This window comes from Tachypleus tridentatus, chromosome 8, assembly GCF_004210375.1.
Source record: "Tachypleus tridentatus isolate NWPU-2018 chromosome 8, ASM421037v1, whole genome shotgun sequence".
Taxonomy (NCBI): domain Eukaryota; kingdom Metazoa; phylum Arthropoda; class Merostomata; order Xiphosura; family Limulidae; genus Tachypleus; species Tachypleus tridentatus.
In genome coordinates this window covers 118371645-118393959 of record NC_134832.1, presented here as the reverse complement: position 1 = coordinate 118393959, position 22315 = coordinate 118371645, and the positions used below count along the sequence as shown (strand labels likewise).

Genomic DNA, 22315 nt, shown 5'->3' with positions numbered 1-22315 from the left:
TACGTGGGGGAATCCATAGTTACGTCATCAGTGCTTATCAGCCAATCAGTGCTCACGTAGATGGGTATTTCTCGTTTTCTAAGCAGCATAGAAACACCAATGCGATTGTTCACAAGATGGAAAAAAAGAGGCCTCGTTCACCTGATTGTCTTGTTTCTGTCAAATCTGAAAGGACTAAAAGTGTGAATCAAAAATTTGGGAAAGAGTATAGTGCAAAATATCTGGTAATTGCATCAAAAGTCAGTGACAGTCATGCGTTTTGTACAGTTTGTCACATCGATTTTTCTGTGGTGCATGGCAGGATAAACGATTGTTTCAGGTATACAAAATCGGCATCTCACTAAAAAAAGGCTGAGGCAAAGACAAAAATGATGCAGATAACAAGATTTATGAGTAAGAATTCAGAATATGAAAAAGAATTTCAAAATTTTTTTAAGATTTATTAAATACACAAAACACAGTCATAACTGAGCAATCTATAGCAGTAATAAATAATAATAATATAATAATAAACAGCTTAGAGACATTGGTCAGACCTAGTAGCTACAAATGATAAAGGACTGTGTCTACAAAATTACACTCAGCCATTTGAAATAATTGGCATCTCTGAAGTAGCATGCTTACATAACCTTTGTAACTGGTTTATTAATAATGAGTGTGAAAAAAATGTCCAAAATTTCTATATGGAAACCATTGTATGACAACCTTTAACATATTTGTACAAGGTGTGAGTTTACTCTATAATTTATACTCTTGTGCTTTATACAGGGTATCTTGGTGCTATAACTTTATATGTACTCCATAAAGAATATAGTATGGTCTCAGCATGGTACAGGCTTAAGACCCAGGTGTCCTATTAAATTATAACTTGTTTGTTGAGGTTTATAATTCATATGTGGTTTATTATGTAAATGTGGCATTGTTGGATGGAAAAATAAAGTTCAGATGTGTGTGTGTGTGTGTAACAAAATCATCAAGCTCAAGTCCTTAACAGGAATACAATCCCCACACTGTTGCATTACTTCTAGCAGTTTGCACTATTGAAACAATACCAAAAAATTTAGAGTTCCTTCTGGTGGTTACTTTGTATTGTACTTAATTGTCAATAAATAAACAAACAAAAACACATTTTCTTATTTTTTGAGAGCTGAATATGATCGAGACTATGTGGCAGAGGTATGTGCTGTACTAAGTGCTCCTCTCGTTTACATTATAAACAACACTGCAAACTTGCTTTCCTATTTAGACTTGAAATAAGCAATTTTTGGAGTGATTGTTAGCTTCCATATGGTTTTTTAATTGTATTTGAACAGTACTGTTGCAAAGAGTAAATCCTGTCTACCTTAGAAGTATTTAGTCATTTATCACACAGTCTTTTATGTTTCATTTTATTCATCTTTTTCAATCATGTATTCATGAGTGACTGGTGACCACAGTTTTCACTAATGGCAAACAAAATTTTTCTTTTGAATTGCAACTGTTAATGTAGTAGTGTGACATAAATGTCTGTTTTGGTACATCAAAGAAATGACCTTTCATAAACATGCATCTTTCTGACAAGAATCCACTGTCATTCCTTTAGAAAGGAGAATTTATTGTATACTAACAATAATATAACTACATGTAAGTATTTATGACACATCACTGTCATTCAGTTTTTCGAATGTGTATTGCATATGCAAAAGTGGGTGTTCTACAATGGAGTGTGTTTGCATATAGATATCAAAATTAACCAGTTAGTGTGCAGAAGATTATTTACTATTTGAACTGTTCTCATCCTCTATCAGTGTTCAGTCTAATGATGATAATTATATACATTTAGCTAATGCAACAACTTCTCTATTAACATGCATTTGTGAAGATTCATAAGATCAATCTTAGGACTTGTATCTCAAGTTATTTTGGGTTTTATACTGAACACGGCTTCAAAGATCGAACATAAGCAAACCAAGTGCACAGGATTTCACTGATGTCTTCACAAGTATTAGAGAAGGGTGACATAACTATATGTTTCATTCTTCCTTTCTTTGAATTTAGTTATCTGATATTAAGCTTCATCCTCGTATATCCATACTTTCTTGATATCCTAGCCTTATAGTGCAGGCACTTCACCTTGCGTAATTGGTTTCAGTACATCTTTCTGATAGAAACTATGTATACTTTTTAAAGTTTGTTTTTTATTGTACAAGAAACTTGTGGCAACCACAAACCTAATTAGAAACTATTTTCATTCCCTCTGTCATGCCTTTCTCAAATGATAACACCTTGTATCAATATTTTTGACAATGAGAAGGCTTATGACATGACATGGAGGTATGGAATTTTGTGAGACCTCCATATATATGGGTTATGTGGTCATTTGCCCATTTTATTTACAATTTTTTAATGGACAGGATATTCCAAGTTTGTGAGGGTTCGACACCTTCCCATTCTTTTCTACAGGAACTTGGAGTCTCTCAGGGCTGTGTCCTGAGTGTCACACTTTTCAGTATAAAAATTAATGCCATCACTGAACAACTCCCTCTTGCTGTTGCAAACAGGCTCTGTGTCAATGACTTTCACATCGTCAAACATGAGATATATTGAGCGGCAGCTACAGACTGCCCTCAATCATTTACTGAAGCAGACCTCAATAAACAGCATTAATTTCTCTCCCTCTAAAACCATTTGCATGCACTTTTGCTGCCAATGGGGTATTTACCCTGATCCTGAACTCCGTATCAGTAAAGTTGTGCTGCCTGTGGTCCCTGAGACCAAGTTCTTGGGCTTATCTTTGACCATAAGCTGACCTTTATACCACACATCAAGCAGCTACGGGTCAAATGTGCAAGAGCACTGAACATCCTCCGGGTCCTCTCTACCACCACTTTGAGAGTGGATCGATGTTCTATGCTAAAGATATATCGTACTCGTACTTGATCAAAATACGACCATAGATCACTGGTCTATGGCTCTGCCAGACCCTCGACCTTAAAGATGCTGGACTCCATTCATCATCAAGGACTTCAGCTCTGCATTGGGGTTTTCTGCACCTTCCCAGTTCAGAGCTTATACATAATCTCTTGAACCTTCTTTGCACCTCCGCAGTTCGCAACTGTCTTTACTATATGCTTCGAAACTTTGTTCCTTATCAAAGCATCCCACCTGGTGTTGTGTTTTTCTTCCTTGGTGAGCCATACTTTTTCATAACAGATGATCTGCCATTGCTTCTTTTGGCTTTCGTATCCAGGCGCAGTTGGATGAGTTGGGTCTGTCCTTGGATAACATTGCATTATTCACTGGTCAGCCCATCCCATTATTACAGTCCCCAAATGTGACATTTCTTTAAGTTATCTGAGAAAAGCAGATACTTCTGATTGGAAGTATCGTCTTTTGTTTACTGAACATCATTTGAACAATCTTTCCATTCCTATTTATATGGATGGTTCAAAATCAGGTGACACTGGGCTCTGCCATGATTTGTTGCAGTTTGGTGGTTGTGCACAGAATTCCCTCTACAGCTTCTGTGTTCACTGTTGAACTGTATGCCATTTCTCTTGGCCTGGATCATATTGAAGCTAAGTAGTACTCCAACTGCACTATTGCACTACTTATACTGACTCACTTTGTTTTCTACTGGCCCTGGAATCGCTTCACGTTGGTTCACACCATGTTCTCGCCAATATTCAAAACCGACTGGCCCATTTCTCTTTAACATCTACTTCTATCCAGTTTTTCTGGATACCAGGCCACATTGGTATTCACAGGAAGGAGCTCGTAGACACGGCAGCTAAATCTGCCTGCTTTGGCACTATCACTGCTGCCGCCCCTCGCTAGTACAGTGGTATGTCTCTGGATTTCCAATGCTAAAATCAGGGGTTTGATTTCCCTCACTGGGCTCAGCAGATAGCCCCATGTGGCTTTGCTATAAGGAAACACACACTGCTGTGCCTATTCCATACATGAACTGTGGTCCTGTATTCAAGGCTCGGCTCCATGTCAGTTGGCAGTCGACTTGGAGTGAGCAATGCGAAAACAAGCTTTTCCAAATAAAACCCTATATTGGACTTTGGCTGTCTTGCTTCCTTCAGGATCAGAAGGAGAAAGTTGTTCTAACTAGATTATGCATTGGTCACAGTTTTTTAACTCATTATTTTCTTTTATCTGGAACTGATACACCAGTGCGTAGTCTATGTAACACTCAGATCACAATAAGCCACATTTTACTTTCTTGCCATCATTACAACTCTCAATGACGGCACCATTTTAAACTTGTTCTGTCCCAAGGTTTATCCATAATGTTAGACAGTGTTATTGGTGATGGTGACACTGTCTACCTTGGTAAAGTTTTTAGTTTAATTTTTTAAAGGGCATTAATCTTTTTAATGCCTTTTAAGTTTTTAATTTATACATTAAATCTTTTTTAATATGGTTCCCTTTTAAGAATCACAGTCTCTTTAGTTCAATTTGAAATTATAAAACAGCTGTAACATTAAATAACAGGTGACTGATGGTGGTTTTTGTACATACCTGTTAGTTTTCCTGGCGGGTTATGATAATTACCATTATGCTACAGAAAGTCCTTTACAACTTCTCTTACTGTAGTTTTTCTCTTAACATTGTAGACTAGATGTAAACATTGGTTTTATGCTATTTATGTTTTTTTTTAAACTCTGTTTTGTTTTACCTTAATTTCCTTTTATGAATTTTACTCAATTTACTTTAATTTTAACTTTTTACCAGATGTTTGTCGCAAATAGCCTAGCTGTTTTGTACCATAAAACAATAAATCAGCTAATCAACCAACCCTCTGTCACTTTGGTTTCAGTAGTGAGGTACCTGTTTCTTGTCACTATTGCTTAAGTGCACGTAGGCTTCATGTAGTTTTGTAACAACTTTCTGTCTTTTACATGCATACAGAATCTGATACTGTGATTTGGGAGTAGGGAAGTGTGTGTACCTAGAAATTGATTCCTGCTAACTCTTTTGGCAGAGTGTTATTAGCATCAGAGTCAATTGAAAGCTGTAACTGTTATTTTAAAGAACTGAAGGGTTAATCACAATATTTAGTTTCAAGTTCTTCGTAGCTGTTTTGTATTGATGTTTAATGCAGCATCTTATCTGACGAGTATGGACAAAAAAAACATATAATCTTATTTGGGGAAATTTAGCAGTATTGGTTTAATGTTTCTTAATGCCAGTAGTTTGTTTTTTCATAATTTTTATCTCTGTCATGATTCACTCACTGTGCAAGTTACTATAATACGTATGTGTGTGTGTGTTAAGAAACATGTGGTGTAACATTTTTGTATGGTGTAGGCTTGTATCATGATATTTGTGTTGGGTAGTACTTTTGATGATCTTTAATTTAAATCCAAAGTTTAAAGGCATTTCCCTTTGTGCATTATTGGGTTTTATACCATGGTTTATAACTAGTTTACTTTTAAAAAATCTACTTGACAGTGTAGAGGAGCTACAACAGATTCTGTAACATTGTGTCACATTATAGAAGTGATGAACAGAAATAACATTGAAATACATATTTCACTTGTTACTAAAAACAAAATTTAAAGTCAGTACAGTAATGGTGATGTTTAGTCTTAATAAAACTGTAGATTGCTACAAGTTTGTTTTGTTATGGAAGCTGTTCGACACAGCATATACAGTAAAACGTAAACTTTCATTTATCACTAGTACTTCGGTTTCCTTTTACAGCTACTACTTCTGATAATGTAATGCTATTAATTAAGATTCTAAGTACAAACTATTGAGGCTAACTTTTTTTGTCCAGGTTGCCAGAGTATATTAAATAATAAGGCATTTTCTGTGTATAACATATATGTGATACTCCATATTAGTCTTGTAATTTATTAGATCTACAGAGAGCCCTTTCAGTATTCTTATAATGATTTAAATGCTTGCAGGATTTTAAAGAAAATCAAAGAGTAATTGTAGTGACTTAGTGAGTATTGGTTAAACTGCAAAACAGATCATTATTACAATATGTTCAGAAACTTAAGAGTCATTGATAGTTTCATATGACATTACTTTTTATTGTTAATTTACTAATTAAGATATATAAATTACATTTTTATTATAAATATGTAGTATTGGAATAAAATTTTATATTTGAGGCATTTTGTAAGAATGTGTATCAGAGTAACATTTATGGAAGGGCTACTGTTAGTGAAGAGTGTGAACTGATTCTTAATGGGAGTGGTATGGTATTACTATTCATAAGTAAAGAGATTGTGTAGGTTTGTTTTTTGATGTATTTAGTTGTATAAGTTTATTTACATGTAATACTTTCCTTGTTAGTAATAAAATCTTCCTGATAATACATTTTTATACTACTAGACACGTGTTTAATATCATTAATGATTTAATTGTTTCTCCATATAGAATTGATTTATATTTCTTTCAGATTGACATTTCTGATTGTTGTTTTATTTTACTTGTATATAACTGGTTAGTTTTATATTACCAGTCAGGACATTCAGTGGGATGAAATGAACATTCTTCAGACCCTACATCCTCCAGATAAAGATTATGGACACATGAAAGTGAATGAGCCTAAGACTCCATTTAACTACTACATAGATGAAGAGGGTGTAGAAGTTAACCAGGACAATGAGAAAGATGCTCTAGATGCAGCACTTTTAACTAAGAAGTAAGACATAGATGTTTATAAGGCTGTAGTAGATAATAGCTTTTATGTGGGTGTAGTCATCGAGCTTTATACTGTAAAATTAATCAACTATTTTTATGGTTGGGTAACTTTCAGAGTGGTGGTCATTTAATAGAAGCTTTTCACTTACTGTATTGTTAATCTGTATTTATCATTCCATTTTGTGTAATGCACATCAATGAGCGTGAACAACTGCATATTGCATATCTAGTTATTGTTTGTTAAACTGTATTTCCACTGAATTACTAAAAACATGTGCTTAAAGAAGTTAAAAATTTAAAGTTATTAAAAATGTTACAAAAACTTCAAACATTTCTGTGTTCTTATCCTTAATGATTTGACATTAGCAGTTGATATATGGACAGTGGTGATACTTTCATTATGTATATAGTTGTGGCTTGTAGGTCATGTCAAATACAAGGATCAATCACTTTGTAAAATATGTACTATAAAACAAAAATTCACAAACTTTTTATTTTCACCATGTTTAATTATGATAAGAAAGTTATCTTTCGTCTTCATGAAATTATATTAAACATGCATTAAGGATAATCTCTGCTCTTCTGGTTTTGAGAATAAATCTAATTTTATCTAAATAATCAGTTTTATAGTCCAAAAAGCCTGTATTCAAGAGACCTTTTTATTAACATTTTTGGCTTAGCCTTAGCAGAAATAAATTAACCCATATTTGTGATTTTAAAAAATATTAAGCTTTTTCTTTTCTCACACCACATATTTTGTAAAGTACCTAATAATCCATAAAATAGTGATAACTGTGTTTTCTGGGCTCTTATTATTTGAATTAACATCCAAACATTTTGTCAAAATTTTGTGAATAAAAGCTTTTCCTTTTCAGTGGAATATTGCATTTCTAGATTGTATAATTTTTTTGGATTGAAAATATTCCTAAATTTTGTGTTAATACTAAGTTTTATGGAAGGAATGATGCTGTTGAAAGTGTTTTATATGTCAGAATAACCTGGACAGGTTTAGTATAAATTTTTGTGCTAACAGGTCTAAGGTGATGCATTTAAGATGAGGGTTTATAAGAAGGACTAACTTCCTACATGACATAGGTGTCAATATTGTTAAATAAAACAAAAAAATTTAAGTATGATTAGTGGAAAAAAAGCTTAAAGCTTTCATCTGATTGTTTAGCCATGGTGAAGTGAGCAACATTAATAGCAAGGGTATCTAGGTAGAGAAATTTTGGATTTAAGAAAGTAAAAGGCTGCATTGTTATAAAGAATATAAGTTTTATGTATAATATGTATAGAGTTTGGTTAATTTTAACAGATACAAAAGATATAGAACTTGTGCTGAAAAACATGCAAGAATAGATTTTGGTTTAAAATGTTGAGCTGAAAAGTAATGAGTAAGGTTTAGACATGTTTTCTTTGAAATGTGAAGAACCAGAAATAATTTGATTTCCATAAGTAAATTTTTATGACTTGGATAATTAACCTGTGGTTGATTTATTAGAAAAAAAAATTGAAATGCTAACATGAATATTGGGGATAGTGTATTTAAAGGTTGGAATTTTAGATGCAGATGATTTAGTTTATGCTGTTAGTTCAGATTATTTTAAACACAGAAAACTGTTGGCTAGATCTAATTGGACCTTCTCAGAGACTTAGACCACTTCTGTGTTTTGAGGCTCTTGTCTATAATAATAATAATAATTATAAAAGAGGACTAATACATGAAAATAAAATAAGACAATCATTAGCCTAAAGTGCAAAAGAAATTTGAAACAAATTGAGCATTTAATTTGTATACATGTATATAATTTGCAGTTCTAAGCTGAGAGTGCTTGTTACATATTGGCCTGAGTGGAAGCCACATAAGAATAAGTCATGTAACTTAATAAAACAACAAAAAAAGTGTCTAAATGTGAGGCATCTTTTGAGCTTGATACTTGGGCCAAATCTTACCCCCCCATCCCCCTTGGTATAATAAATGTTATATCTAGATATAGATATAATAGGTTAGCCTTAGTTTTGATGCTTTTCTTTATTTTAGGTGATGCATATTATCTTGTCATCCTTTTCATTACATTAATTCTTCTATGCTACAGATAACTTTAGTTGAGAATTTGAACTTCAAACCATCTTTTTTACTTGTAGTTTACCAATGCTCAGTTTTCATGTTTGAAGGAGTAACCTATAACAACATCCATCAACTGTGGGTAAAAAATAAAAATGTTGCTATATTTCAAATAACTTTACATAGTTTAACAACATACATCTGTTTTAGAATGTCACAGTAATAAGCTCCCAGGCACTCGTTCTGTAAGTAAGAAAAATCACAATCATTTGGCTTGTTAACATATGTACACAATGATACATTGTAAACTGCCTTAATGGTTCAGTGTTAACAGCTTGTCTCTTATAACCATAAATTTCAAAGATTCATGCTAAAAGCTCCTTAAGAGGGAGAAAGTATTAGAAAGCACATGCTGTTTTGTTGTTAAAATCATGCCTAAGTTTTTGGCTGTCAGATAAATAATGTAGTTCTCTGTAGAGAATGAATGAAACTGGTTATTTCGTTAAATTTTAATTTTCTTTTGCTAGGAGAGTAAATAGCCTCGATTCTTGTTAAAGTTAAGCCAGCAATAGTGGTTTCAGAACACTTCTACAGCTACTACATACAATTAATTCTTCAGAGTAAAACATACTTATTGTTTATCTTCAAACATGATGAATGTAATTTAAACTTGAAAAATATTAAGTGTGATACCAAATAAGCTTTGCAAAATGTGCTTTTTGAAGTTTTTAATTCAAATTTGCATTGCTAATAGTCCTTTTATTTTTATGAAGCATAACCTTAAAAAAAAAAGTAGTGGGATGTCCAAATAAACATGTTGTTACACCAAAACTTTAGAGTATCTCTGAGAAATATAAACAGTTTTGAATCTTTATTTATTGTATACAAAGATCATGAATAAAATAAAAAGGATAACTGATAAACTTCTTTTAGCACTAGCCTTGACAAGTTAGAATGTAAAAGACTGTGTTTTACTCACAGCTATTTTTTCAGTTTAAGTCAGTTCTCAATCTGGGAGCTGCAGGTTTTCTTCAGGTGGTCTTCTGAAAGGTTTAGGTAATTATAAAAAGAAAGTGGAAGCATAGTATAGATTTCATGAGGTTTACTGAAATGGGGGAAAAAAAAATCTGGTTGTCTGATAAAACTGTTTGAAAACATTGGTCCAGATGATCCATGTAATGCAGTTAATCTGTGGTGTAATGTTTTTATAAGCCATACATCTTTTTTATATAAATATTATATCTTTTGTTTTTGTAATTATCATACTATTTCAGTAACAAACTCTTCTACTGTTAATTTACTTAACATAGCTTGATACGCTAGAATAGTCAATCTTTCATTTGTTTTTGTAATTATCATACTATTTCAGTAACAAACTCTTCTACTGTTAATTTACTTAACATAGCTTGATATGCTAGAATAGTCAATCTTTCAGTATCAAAGCAGACCCCATAACAAAAAAACAATATAGTTTCTGATATGTTACATTACTTCAACTTGCATAAATACTATTCTCATTCAGTGCTGCTCTCTATTTGCAAACATCGTTTTTATGCATGCCACAAACCTTTCAGCTTTTTACTATTGGAAGTCACTGATTCCATTGCATCTTTCACATAAATCATTTATCAACCATCTACCAATAAAAATGCTACATATACTATCATAATGCATGCATTCAGTTCCAATGAACTGTCACTTCTTGTTTAGCAGTACTCATGTTCAGACATTTTCTTTTGGTGCTTTTCATGTGAATCATGATTGTTATAGTTTATTTACTCATGAGGGATTTCTTCTTTCTTTTTTTTTACATTGAAAAAATCTTTTAACTTCATTCATTACTCTTTAAACTTTTTCTTGCACTCATATTTTACACCAACCACTTTTGTTTGATTTACATATTTCTACAATAAATTCCAAGGTTCATATTCCCAGTTTGGGCATTATACCTGTATCAGTGTTTTCACAGGCAGCAGGTGATGCAGACCTGTTGTTGGATTTTTCTGCTCTTATTCATTGTGAGATTGTCAAATAACTCAAAACCAGGACTGGAAAGACTAACTTCAGGTGACTAATGCTGCTGTTTAAACTACCTGTTCATCATCCTGGTGAGTTATTATTAAAATTTTGCTATAAGTCTTTTAAAACATTTATTATGCTACTTTTTGAAAATGGCCATAGCATCAAATAACTCGGAACCAAGACTGGAAAGGCTGACTGATGGTGGTTTTTGTACTTACCTGTTTGTCTTCCTGGTGAGTTATGATAATTACAATTATGCTACAAAAAGTCCTTTATGACTTCTCTTACTGTAGTTTTTCTCCTACTACTGTAGACTAGATGTAAACATTGGTTTTGATGTATTTAATGTTTTTTTTTAACTTTGTTTTGTTTCACCTTGATTTTCTTTTATGAATTTTACTAAATTTACTTTAATTTTAACTTTTTACCAAATGTTTGGTGCAGATAGCCTAGCTGCTTTGTACCATAAACCACCAAATCAACCTACTAAACAATCATTTTGAGATTTATTGTTATATGGATGAACCATTAATCTTCCTGAACAAGCCAAACTTGTTAAGGCCAATGAAGACTTGATAGTCTTTTTACACCATTGGATTTTGCTCGGTTTTCTTTTCCTACCTATCTTTTTGGGATTTCTGATTTTTTTTTTATTATTTTTTTTAATCGTGTATCTTTGCCTTCAGAAACTCCAGGTGTAATTTTTGCATCAACACTCAATCCTTCCCTCTTTGGTTGGAAGTTTGTTGCAGTTGGAGCCATAACATGCCTAATTGATTTCACTATAATTGAGGTTTTCTGGGTCGTGATGCAAACTTGCCCAGGGAATGTTTACTATCTCCCTCTTTTTGGAATTTCTTTGATATGTCTTTGATCATGTATCTGTGACATTGGAACCTTTTGTGTAATATGTGCATTAACATCAACCCTTTTTTCTTTGTATGTTTGCCACAGTTGGAGCCACAACTTACATTTGTTCCTTTTTTTTTCTGGTTTTTATTTTCTTATTGTCCCATGTTTATTCATTGTTTATGGACATGTTGCCAACAGTACTGGAGACTAATCAAAGGATTTTGATCTAGTGGAAACTTGACTATATTACATTGTTCCTCTTTTGCAGCCCCTCGGTGTGGATTCCCATGCATAGTGAGGGGACCTCCCAGAGAAGGTTCTGTTCTTTCAGTTTACCTCCTCTGAGATCTAAACATCCACCCATGTGTTTGCTATGCATGGCAGTCCATGAAGGGGAGGAAAGGATCCTGGTGGTCGAGGGTTCCAACCCTAACACTCCACTTTAGCCTTGAATTCCTGTAGACAGGTAGCCTTGGGGTGGCTCTCTTGGGTCAATTGGCTAGTCCACTTGGGCTAGGGTTAACCAAGTATCAGTGTTGGATGTTCTCAACAGGTGTTGTGAACATTGTATCTGATGCTGGTGTTTGGGTATAGTGCTCACAAAACCCTAGCATTGCTGCAGTGTCCTTGTTTGACATTGTAGTGCATCCCCTCATAGGGCTCCATGAGGGGTGGGGTCAGTGGGCACCAAAATTTCCCTTTTTTTATTATGGATACTCCAAATAGAAACTTAAATAAAGTAATGAAAACAGTCCATAGGTAAATGACCACATCTTGAAGATTCTGAACAGCAATCTTCAACATCTGTAACACCTGTTGTATCTCATTTTCTTATCCTACATTCTCTTTCAGACAAACCTTTAGGGCAAATATCTCCCTTTTTCATTCAGAAGGGACCTGCTGGCTCTCTAAAGTCAATAAAGAAGCTTCAATCTGGTGACATATTGGTGGAAACATCCACATCTTAACACATTGAACTCTTCTTGCATTCAAAGGCAATTGGGAATATACTTATTGAGGTTACACCTCATGCAACTGTGAATTCATCATGAGGAGTTATTGTTGAGAGGGATTTTAAGAACATTCCTGAGTCGGAGATTCTCGCTGGTTTCTCCACTCAAGGAGTTTCTGCAGTGATGCGTGTCTCCACTTGCAAGGATGGAATTATGATGCTGAGCAATATCCTCATTCTGACATTTACATCACCATGCCCACCTGCCACCATCAAGGCACGTTATCTTAATTGCAGGGTATGGCCATACATTCCAAACCCTTTCTGATGTTTCCAGTGTCAGTGGTTCAGTCACTCAAAGACTTCATGTCATGGTTCCTTGACGTGTGCTCTTTGTGGTGACAAGGACCACGATGCCTATGAGTGTGAAACAGACCATTGTTACATCAATTGCAATGGCTTTCACCTCTCCTACTTTTATTCTTGCCCTAAATGGTTGGACGAAAAAGAGGTGCAGCATTTGAAAATGATTCATAATGTTACTTATCCTGAGGCTCAAAAATTGTTGTTCATCACTCCATCTTGGACTATGTTGCTGTACTCTGTTCCACAACTACAGTGGGAATGTAGACAGATCTTTCTGTGCTTCCCAAAGAATCATTCTTAAAACAATGAAAAGTCTTTTGACCTCCATGATTAAAAAAAAATTTGATGAATCAACTTCAACACCCATCTCTGTCCCTTCCATACAACAAACCCCAAGATCCACATCCTTTGGTTCTGGATACAGGCATTTTTTTGGATACATCTTCTCCCACCCCAAGATGCAAAACAATCATTTGTTCACATCCTCAGTCACTGGAATCCCCTTCCAACAACAAAGACCTGCCCAATTGACCCAGAGCAGGATCCATGGAGGTCTATAGACCTCCCTCGAATAAGGACAGTAAAGGAAAAAAAGAGGTGGTTGTAAACAAAAATGTTCTCCACCTAATTCACCTACATGTAAATAAAAATGGCCACCTTGATACAATGGAACTGTCGAGGTTTACATTCTGATCTGGATGACATCAAAACACTGATTGCTTCCTACCATCCTGTATGTCTTTCCTTACAGGAAACATTTCTGAAACTTGCTGATACAGTCACCTTTTGGCAGTTTTCTTTGTACAGATATGACAGGCTGTGTAATGGACGAGTGCATGGAGGAATGACACTGTTGATTGATCAGCATGTGCCTGCCCTGTCTTTGCCACTCAAAACATCTTTGGAGGCTGTAGCTACCCATGTTTCCTTGGATCATACCATCACTGTTTGTTCTCTCCTTTGCCTGAAGAGACATACGATCAATCAGACATTGATGCTTTCATTGAACAGTTGCCATCTCCCTTTTTAATCCTGGGGGGACTTTAATGGACATCGTTTCCTTTAGGGAAGAGCTGATATTGGTAAGAGGGGTTGCTCTGTAGAGTGTATGCTCTCTGATCAAAACCTTTCTCTTTTCAATACTGGTTCTTCTACTTACTGTCATGCACCTAGTCAGTCCTTTACTGCTATTGATCTCTCAATTTGCTTCCCTTCACTTTTCTCCCACTTTTCATGGAGGGTTGACAATAATCCACAAGGCAGTGATCAAGCTTTTCCAAATAAAACCCTATATTGGACTTTGGTCATCTTGCTTCCATAAGGATCAGAAAGAGGAAGTTGTTCTAACTAGACTTTGCATTGGTCACAGTTTTTAACTCATCTTTTTCTTTTATCTGGAACTGTCTTCTTGGTTTCAGATTTCATTATTCTTATTCCTGCAGGTATTTCACTCTCTTACACTTTACATGGTTGTTTCCTTCTGGATTTTTCATCCACTTTGGTGGGCTGCCTTTTTGAGTGGGGATGTTAATGTAATCCGGCACTGTCTCACTTTGCCTACATTCTAACCACTCTCTTATGTCTTTCTTCCTTCTCTTATTCACCTGTGGATGTTGATGGTCTGTTTAGTTGTCATTGATGTTTCATGTACTTTTTATTTTTCTACATGTTTTTTCTTTCTCCAGACTTTCCTTTGTCACAGTTCAGCAGCTCTGTTGTCCCTTCCTTTCATTCCACATCTTTATTTTTGTCTTGATCTGAATAGACTTTTATGTTCTGTATGTGTTCTTCTCTTTTGGCCTGCACAGCTTCCTCCTGTGATGTTCATTCTCACCTCTTTCTTCCTTGGCAACTGTCATTTGTTTGTGTTCTTTCTCTTTTACCAGTTGGATTTGGCCTCTTAGTCTTTGTCTTTCTCCTTTACTTTATTCCGAATGTCTTCTAACCCAGTTAGATACTGTAACTTTTCATTGTAATTTCCAGTTAATTGTGCTTTGAAAATACTTTTTCAATCGAACATGTGGCCTACCAATGATATATTAATTTCTCACTATTGTCTTATATTGCAGTTTTCTTACTTTTATTGTCTTCCACTTTTAGCCATTCTAGAATATCAGAATTTAGTGAGGCCTTGATAAGGTAATATTTTTTTCTTTTCTTCTCAAGGGCCAATTTTCCTTTTATTAATGTTCATTGTTTGAATCCCACTCTGATCAGGTATTCTTTAGCTGTTCAAATCTGCACTATCAAGCCCTGTAAACTTACAATTTATATTTCCATGGCCATGCAGTGTACACTGTAGAGATGGGGTGTTCTGTAAAGTAGCTTGTAGAGTTATCCTGTGATATAACTGCTTCATAATTTTGCCTGTTTCCAACTGTACCCATCCGTGGACTATATTAGTGAAGCAGAAGGGAATAGTTGTTCATCCCTGCTATGCCTTGTATCAAATAAATTAGTATGGTCTGCTTTTAAAAATAGGGTTTTATTGTCACCCAATGTATTTTCTCAAGTGTTGTCATTCTTCCTGAATATTGCATGGTTTAAACCACTGTCCAGTCATAATTTTCTCCCAGTTGGATGTGCTCCTCTGTTTTCTGCCCATTTATAAAACTTCTTTCTGTGATAGGCAAAGAGTATAGTTGGTTCAGAAGTGTTGCATTTTTCCTCCACATCTAATCTTTGAATCTGTCTCACATTAGGGAGTGTCTTTTGGATGCTTTTGAAGGATGCTTCTTTCCCTTGCAAGGGCCCCTCCATCTATTCAAGGTGAAATTTTAGGTTTTTATGCAAGAGGAGGTAATGTACCATATTGAAAGTTATCATTTTAACATACTGAAAATATTTCTGATGGGTACTAACCTCCTCTCACACTTCCCATCATTCCTCCCCACTGAAAACCAGTGCTTCCATTCTCTGCCAATACTTGAAGGAATGATTTGGAAGAATTGAATAGAGAGATCAACATTTATCAAGAGAGTATGTTATACTCTTATTGGTGGAGGCTCAAGCATGGTGATTTGCATGAGAGACACATTGGAATCAGTCGGTTCCAATGGAGAGGAACTAGAAGATTTGTGGCATGAATAAAAACGTCTTTTACATATAGAGGGCAGCACTGAACAAATATAGCTTTTTGTATGAGAGGAGGTAAGTACCTATCAGAAATATATTTTTTAGTGTAGGAAAATTATGACTTTGAAAACAAAAAACACTAAATCAAAATCTTTTATTAATCAATAAGTGAACATTGAATATTACAACTTTTTTCTTTTCTACCACTTAAACTAAGTTTAACACAAACTAGCCAAATATTGAAACTACTGAAAATAACAAAGGAACATATTTATCTGTAAACACTAATGATTTACATAATGTACTTGAAGACCCTAAAAACTAACACAGGATTAAAATTTAGCATTGTGTACTGAATGCTATATGTTTACAGCATATGCATGCAGTAATAGCAAAAATATCATGTAATAGAAATATAGATACTTATAGCATTGAATGAAGGAATGTTATGTATGAATGTTTATAATAAGAAATTAATATAATGTTATACATGAACATATGAGACTACAAACAATGTAAGAATTTAAATTTCTTTATTGTTTATATTTTGGCTATAAATATCTTCCATACTTGTCAGTTTCTAAAAACTTCTACCCTCATGTGACTTTGAATGTTCTATCAAAAATATTTCTCTCCATTATTATAATCAAATAAACTGGAATAAAATACTATTAAATCTTTTTATTATGTATAACAGAATTAATCTTGGGTCTGAGAAATTGCCAAAAGCCATGATGCAACCTGATGAAGATGATGACGATGAAGATGAATATGGAGATGAAACGGAAGAAGAAAGAGGTTAGTGGTTCGTGTAATTTTCAAAAGTTTAACAGTTAATGATAAAAGGTCACTTTTAATGCATAATTGTTTTTATCAGTGTAAAAACAAGCTTCTGTGTCTGTAGTTAGATCAGTAATTTATGGTTAAGGTGTTTTATATTAAACATGTTTAACAGTCTACAGTATGTTTATTTTAGTATCAGGGGATACTATTTATCAGTGTAAAAACAAGCTTCTGTGTCTGTAGTTAGATCAGTAATTTATAGTTAAGGTGTTTTATATTAAACATGTTTAACAGTCTACAGTATGTTTATTTTAGTATCAGGGGAAGAATATAAACAACTAGAAGTGCATCCAGTCAAGATAAAATTGTTCAATAAAATATGTTTCCTAACAACTTTAGAGCACTGGTAGATATAGGGTGTGAATAACTTTGTAATAATATGCACTTAAGAGGCTGTGATTTTTAAATTGCAGTTTATTTTACATAAGAATTTTAGACTATGGATTATATTATCTATACGGTTGATTTTATATTAAAATCTTTCAAGAAGTAACAGGCTTAAAATTAGATGGCACAGGCAAAGGAAATCCAAACTTGTTACTAAGATGTAGTTAGGATACACGTGTTTACTTTAAAAATTGAAAATACAAATTTTCTTTGATATAAAACCTTAATCTGTCTATTTTTCTCTCAACAAAAGTTAGAAAAAATGGCAGTGATCAAAATGTAAGTTTTTTATTTTTTCTGTATGGCTAATTTTTATGAATTATGTATACAAAAATGGTCATCAGGACATGATATTTCAGGTTTAAATTTCAAAACTTTTCTAGATTACTGACAGTAGGAGGTGAAGAGTCCACCCCCCTCACATACCTGCCTCACATGTGTTACTCAGATTTATTCTAGCTTCATCCTTGATGATGATGAGACAAGATATTCATAGTCTTATTATAAAGATTCAAACTTTACTTTCAGTCAGATGTCGTTTATCACTCACATTTGTGGCATAAACATATAAAAGTAATTGAATACTGAACAGTTTCTTTGCTGTCATAATATCAAAGCTTTCTAATTTTGTTAACGTTATTGCCACATCTTGAAATGTTCACCCAGTATTTGTTTATTATTAGATTGATACTGTATTAGAGTTGGAGCTTTTCTTTACTTTATTAAGTTACTGAAAAGCAGAAAAGCTTGGTCATAATTCACTTGGAAACTGACATTAAACATTGAGTTTGAAAAATCTTCCATGTAATTATGGAAGAAGAAGAAGAAAAAAAAGCTGAAGAAAATTTATTTCTATTACAATATAATGACACTCCTCAGAATGTGTTTGAAACATCGGAACTAAATTTGGTTCATTTTTGTATTTTCAGCAAAAAGAAAAGCATTTGAATACAAGAGAAAAATCCACTACAATGAGTTTTATGCTGTAAAGCTAGCAAGAAAGTTGATGGTCCAAGATGAGTTTGAAGATGAAGATGATAATGATGATGAGAATATCAAAAGAGACGCTACGGAAGAGTCACAAACCAAAACAACAAAAACAAATGGAGGAAGTTCTGAAGAAGAACTGTTCCATCCTAGTGAAAACACAGAAACCTCATTGTGATGAACTGAATTACAACAGATGTAAAATAATGTACAATACTGTCTACAGTCATTAGTTTTCCTGAGTTGCCATGTTTATGAGCTGGATATGAGATTTTAAGTGAAGAGCTACAGAAGGGAGACACAGAGTTGTGTGATATTTTTTGCTTCTGAACAGTAAAGCCTAACAAACTGTTTTATTGAATGATTACAGTGTTACTTGTTCATTCTTTAATTTGAGAGAGATGTATATATTATGTACACTCTCTCTTTTATGCTTGTTTGCTTAGATGTTAATAATATTGAAAAAAGAACTGCTAATTTTGAATAATTCCTCCTTTTTTGTGTGCAGTCACCATTAATGGTTAGTGTTATACACTCACACACACACAAACATATCAACTGAAGTTTTGTATCTTTGTGCCCATCTCAGTTATTGTTCCTACAATAACTGTCAGTAGTCCATTGTAAAATTATTTGGTTCACAGTTACATACTAGTTATTAACTTACAAAATAAATGTTAATGCTGAGGAATTTATCAGGGAGTCTACTGAAAGGTTTTAACATGATAGTTAACAGTGGGGTAAAATGGCTTTTTTCATACCTTTTTTAAATCTTAAGTAATGAAGCTAACTTAATTTTATTAGAAGTTGTATAACTGAAAGTTGTTTCAGTATAAACAAAAAAGATGATAAATTGTATTTTTATTGTAAGAAAGGTTTAACACTTTCATTGATGAACATTAAAAAGCTTTATGTACTTTACAAGCTGATAAATTATTTAGACCAACAAAACTAGAATTAACAGTATGATATTTTTTCATATATCTTTCTATTTATTAGTCACAATTGTTTAAGAATATTCATTCCACATGAGAGAGTTTCTGAGGTATATAATAATCTTTATACATATGTTTGGCTGTTCTTGTCCTAATTCTATAAAACAATAAAGGTAGCTTAATATTTTTATTTAGGTTAACAACAAAATTAATTTGTAAACTAAATCTAAAGCTTTGTGTAGTAAGTATTATTTGTAGGTTTAGAAACGAAGGAGCATTGAAAGGTATTTTAGTCATTAAGCTATGAAACACAGGTTAAACTTTTCAAGAGAAACAAATATTTTGTTCAGATTATTAGCTTGGTAATTGGGTGTGTTTAGGTGTGCAACCTTGTTTGATTCTGGATTTGATTGTGCAGACTTTCAGTATATGTTCTTGTGGTGCTTACAGGAAGGAAGATTTAGAAAAAAAACTTAACCAGTAATAAAAAATGACAGGGCTTCTCAAAAAGCTAGTTTATTGTATTGTATCCCCTTTTGACTTGTATTAAGAATATATTTATGGAATTTTTAAAGTTAATGTTGAACTGCAAAAAATTTGGTATTGTTATTTATGTTTTTAAAAACATTTTTTAACAAGTACATGAAATACCCAAAAGGTTGGAATAACAATTTTTAAACACAATTTCAAGAAGTAAGATCATAGAAGGTTATTTTTCCAAGTGGTTTAATAAAATTAGTTTTGTCTTGTGAGTAACTAATAGTGGTTGCAAATGTGTTGGGTAATGATGTACTTAACTCCTGTCGAAGGGGAAAAAAAAGGAAAATTCATCATTATTTCTTTTAACTTATTACAAGTTGCACATTTTACAGTAAGGAAGATTATGTTTTGGAATAGGTGTAACATTTCAATCGCTGGGGCAATCACTCTTAAATACACAAGTTTTAATGTTAGACGATTTTAGTACCTAAATCAAAATTCAACATACTTTATCATTAAAACTTTTGCACTTGGTAACAATTGTAGTAATGATTAAATCATAAAACCTGTTCTAACAAATAATATTCTATACTGTAAAAGCTGTAACTTGTAATACTTAATCAATAAGGAAACTCTAAATGAAACTGCTGTATATTTTGTAACCAAAAATGTTTATCCTTTGAATTTGAGTTGCAGTTGGTTTTAACATTGTTGATGATTGTGTGAAGATATATGTAAATTAAGGAATTGCTTCTGTTTGTTATTTCATATACAGCAATAAAACAAACAAAAACATTCATTAAAGAATGCTGTTATTGTTCACTGGAAGCTGTACTTCCCTTATAATATTTATTAAAGTATTACCTTAAGATATGTTGAATGTGAAGTCCTTTAATTAAAAAAAAATATATCTTGACTTTGTATTTGAAATAGAAAATTAATAGAGATGTTATTTGTTTGGTTTTTAAAGATATAGATGATTTATTTTTTGAGCAGCAAGTTGTTAATTTTGTAAATTACTTGATACAGTTTTATTAACTAGTTTATTAATCAGAAATACAAATTTCACATTATAACATAGAAATGTGATTTTGTAATTACTTTGACATATTAGGTTACATGTTTCTTCTGGTAAGTCAATCTGTGTTTAGAATATCAAATTAAGTGTGTGTGTGTGTGTGTTTTGAATTGATTACATCAAGACTTTTTGTAGTTAACAGAAATCCTGTTCTGTGTATATGTTGTATATGTGTATGTATGCATATATTCAAGTTCCATAAATAGACATCAGGGTTATTCACAGATTAAGGTAAACAAGTGCACATAAACACCACAACTAATGGTTTTCACAAGATATTTGATAACAGTACCAAACAAGCCAGTTGGAAAGGTATTAAAACTGTCAGTGTTGCATTGGAACATAAATGACTAAATACTAAGTGTTGAGGAGATATTTCTAGAATGTTTCAAACTGGATGTTATGTAATTTAATTCAAACTGGGTTCAGCATATTTTCTCATTGATTTGCTTTAATTTACGTCACTCTTACACAAACTTGTATTAATTCATTGATATTACAAGTAATTTTGAAATCTTTAAAAAATGTTACACAATTTTCACTTTTACATTGATTGATTATATGCTGAACATTGTACAGCCTGAGAAGGTTCTGGAGATGTTTCATAGACCCTAAGGAATGTTACAGTTCATTTTGTTCAACTTTATTGTCATTCAAAAGGAATTGTGTATTTTTCAAGATATGTTTGGGAAGTTTGAACAGTGTTATGTAGTATTAAATAAATTTTATATTATTGGTGTTATGTCAAAACCATGCAGATCTATTGTTTCCTTCCTGATTTGTTTTACTGGTAAATATTTCTAGAATGTTCTCTTCCACATTTTCTGAAAACTGTCTTCCAGTTACAAAATGATACATTTGTTGTATTATCAAAACCTTGTAGTTCACATGATCGTTATTTTGTAGCTTCAAAACAATGTATTACTAAGTCTGCAAAATTGGGCTTTTGGGCATACATAATTTTATGATGAGTCAGAAACAAATCAATATTAACTTTTTTATGACTCTCACAGTGATCTTGGAAGTGTGTAAAAGGTTGTTTTACATCTTTCTGTTAAATGTTTACAGTTAAGAAAATTGTTTGCTAATAAACGATGACCAGTTTATGAAATAAGAAAAAAGTTGAACAAAAAAATTGTAATTCTAGTTTGAATTTTTTGTCTCTTTTTGTAAGTTTATAGAAATTCAATATTAATTTTGTTAAAACTATTTTATTGGTTTACAGCTTGTAATAGGCAATTATGGTGATCATAAGAAGAGTAAATTATAAAATTAATAAATGTCTTGTATTGCTCTCTTATTTTTATTTGTTGTTGTTTTAATTAAATACTTAGATAAATTAAATGTAAAAGCATCCTACATATCCAGTAAATAAACAATGAGAACAGTCAAAGAGATTGTTATTTATCTGAGTTCTCAAAGCAAATGTGGGTAATATCTCAACACTATGATATTAATTCCTACAACAGCTAAACTAGTAAAATGTGTTATAATTTTAAACTTTGTTATCAATTGAATCTGTGACTCTTTAACATTTGGGCTGAGGGTGGCTTAGTAGTTAGCATGCCATACTTGTTAACTGAGTTTTATGGTTGATATCATATTTATCAGCTAAAGAAAAGAAA

The 22315-nt window shown here is 32.8% G+C and overlaps 1 protein-coding gene across 1 annotated transcript in view; it reads left to right on the top strand.

Annotated features, from left to right (window-relative positions):
- The window catches only part of LOC143223313 (protein phosphatase inhibitor 2-like), a 35077-nt gene extending 12994 nt beyond the window's left edge, over positions 1-22083 (top strand). The window contains exons 2-4 of the mRNA XM_076451145.1: positions 6467-6649; positions 16678-16778; positions 18140-22083. Coding sequence (XP_076307260.1) covers positions 6467-6649; positions 16678-16778; positions 18140-18375 — 520 coding nt within the window. The 3' untranslated portion in view covers positions 18376-22083. The remainder of the gene's footprint in view (positions 1-6466; positions 6650-16677; positions 16779-18139) is intronic.
- Positions 22084-22315: the final 232 nt, after the last annotated feature.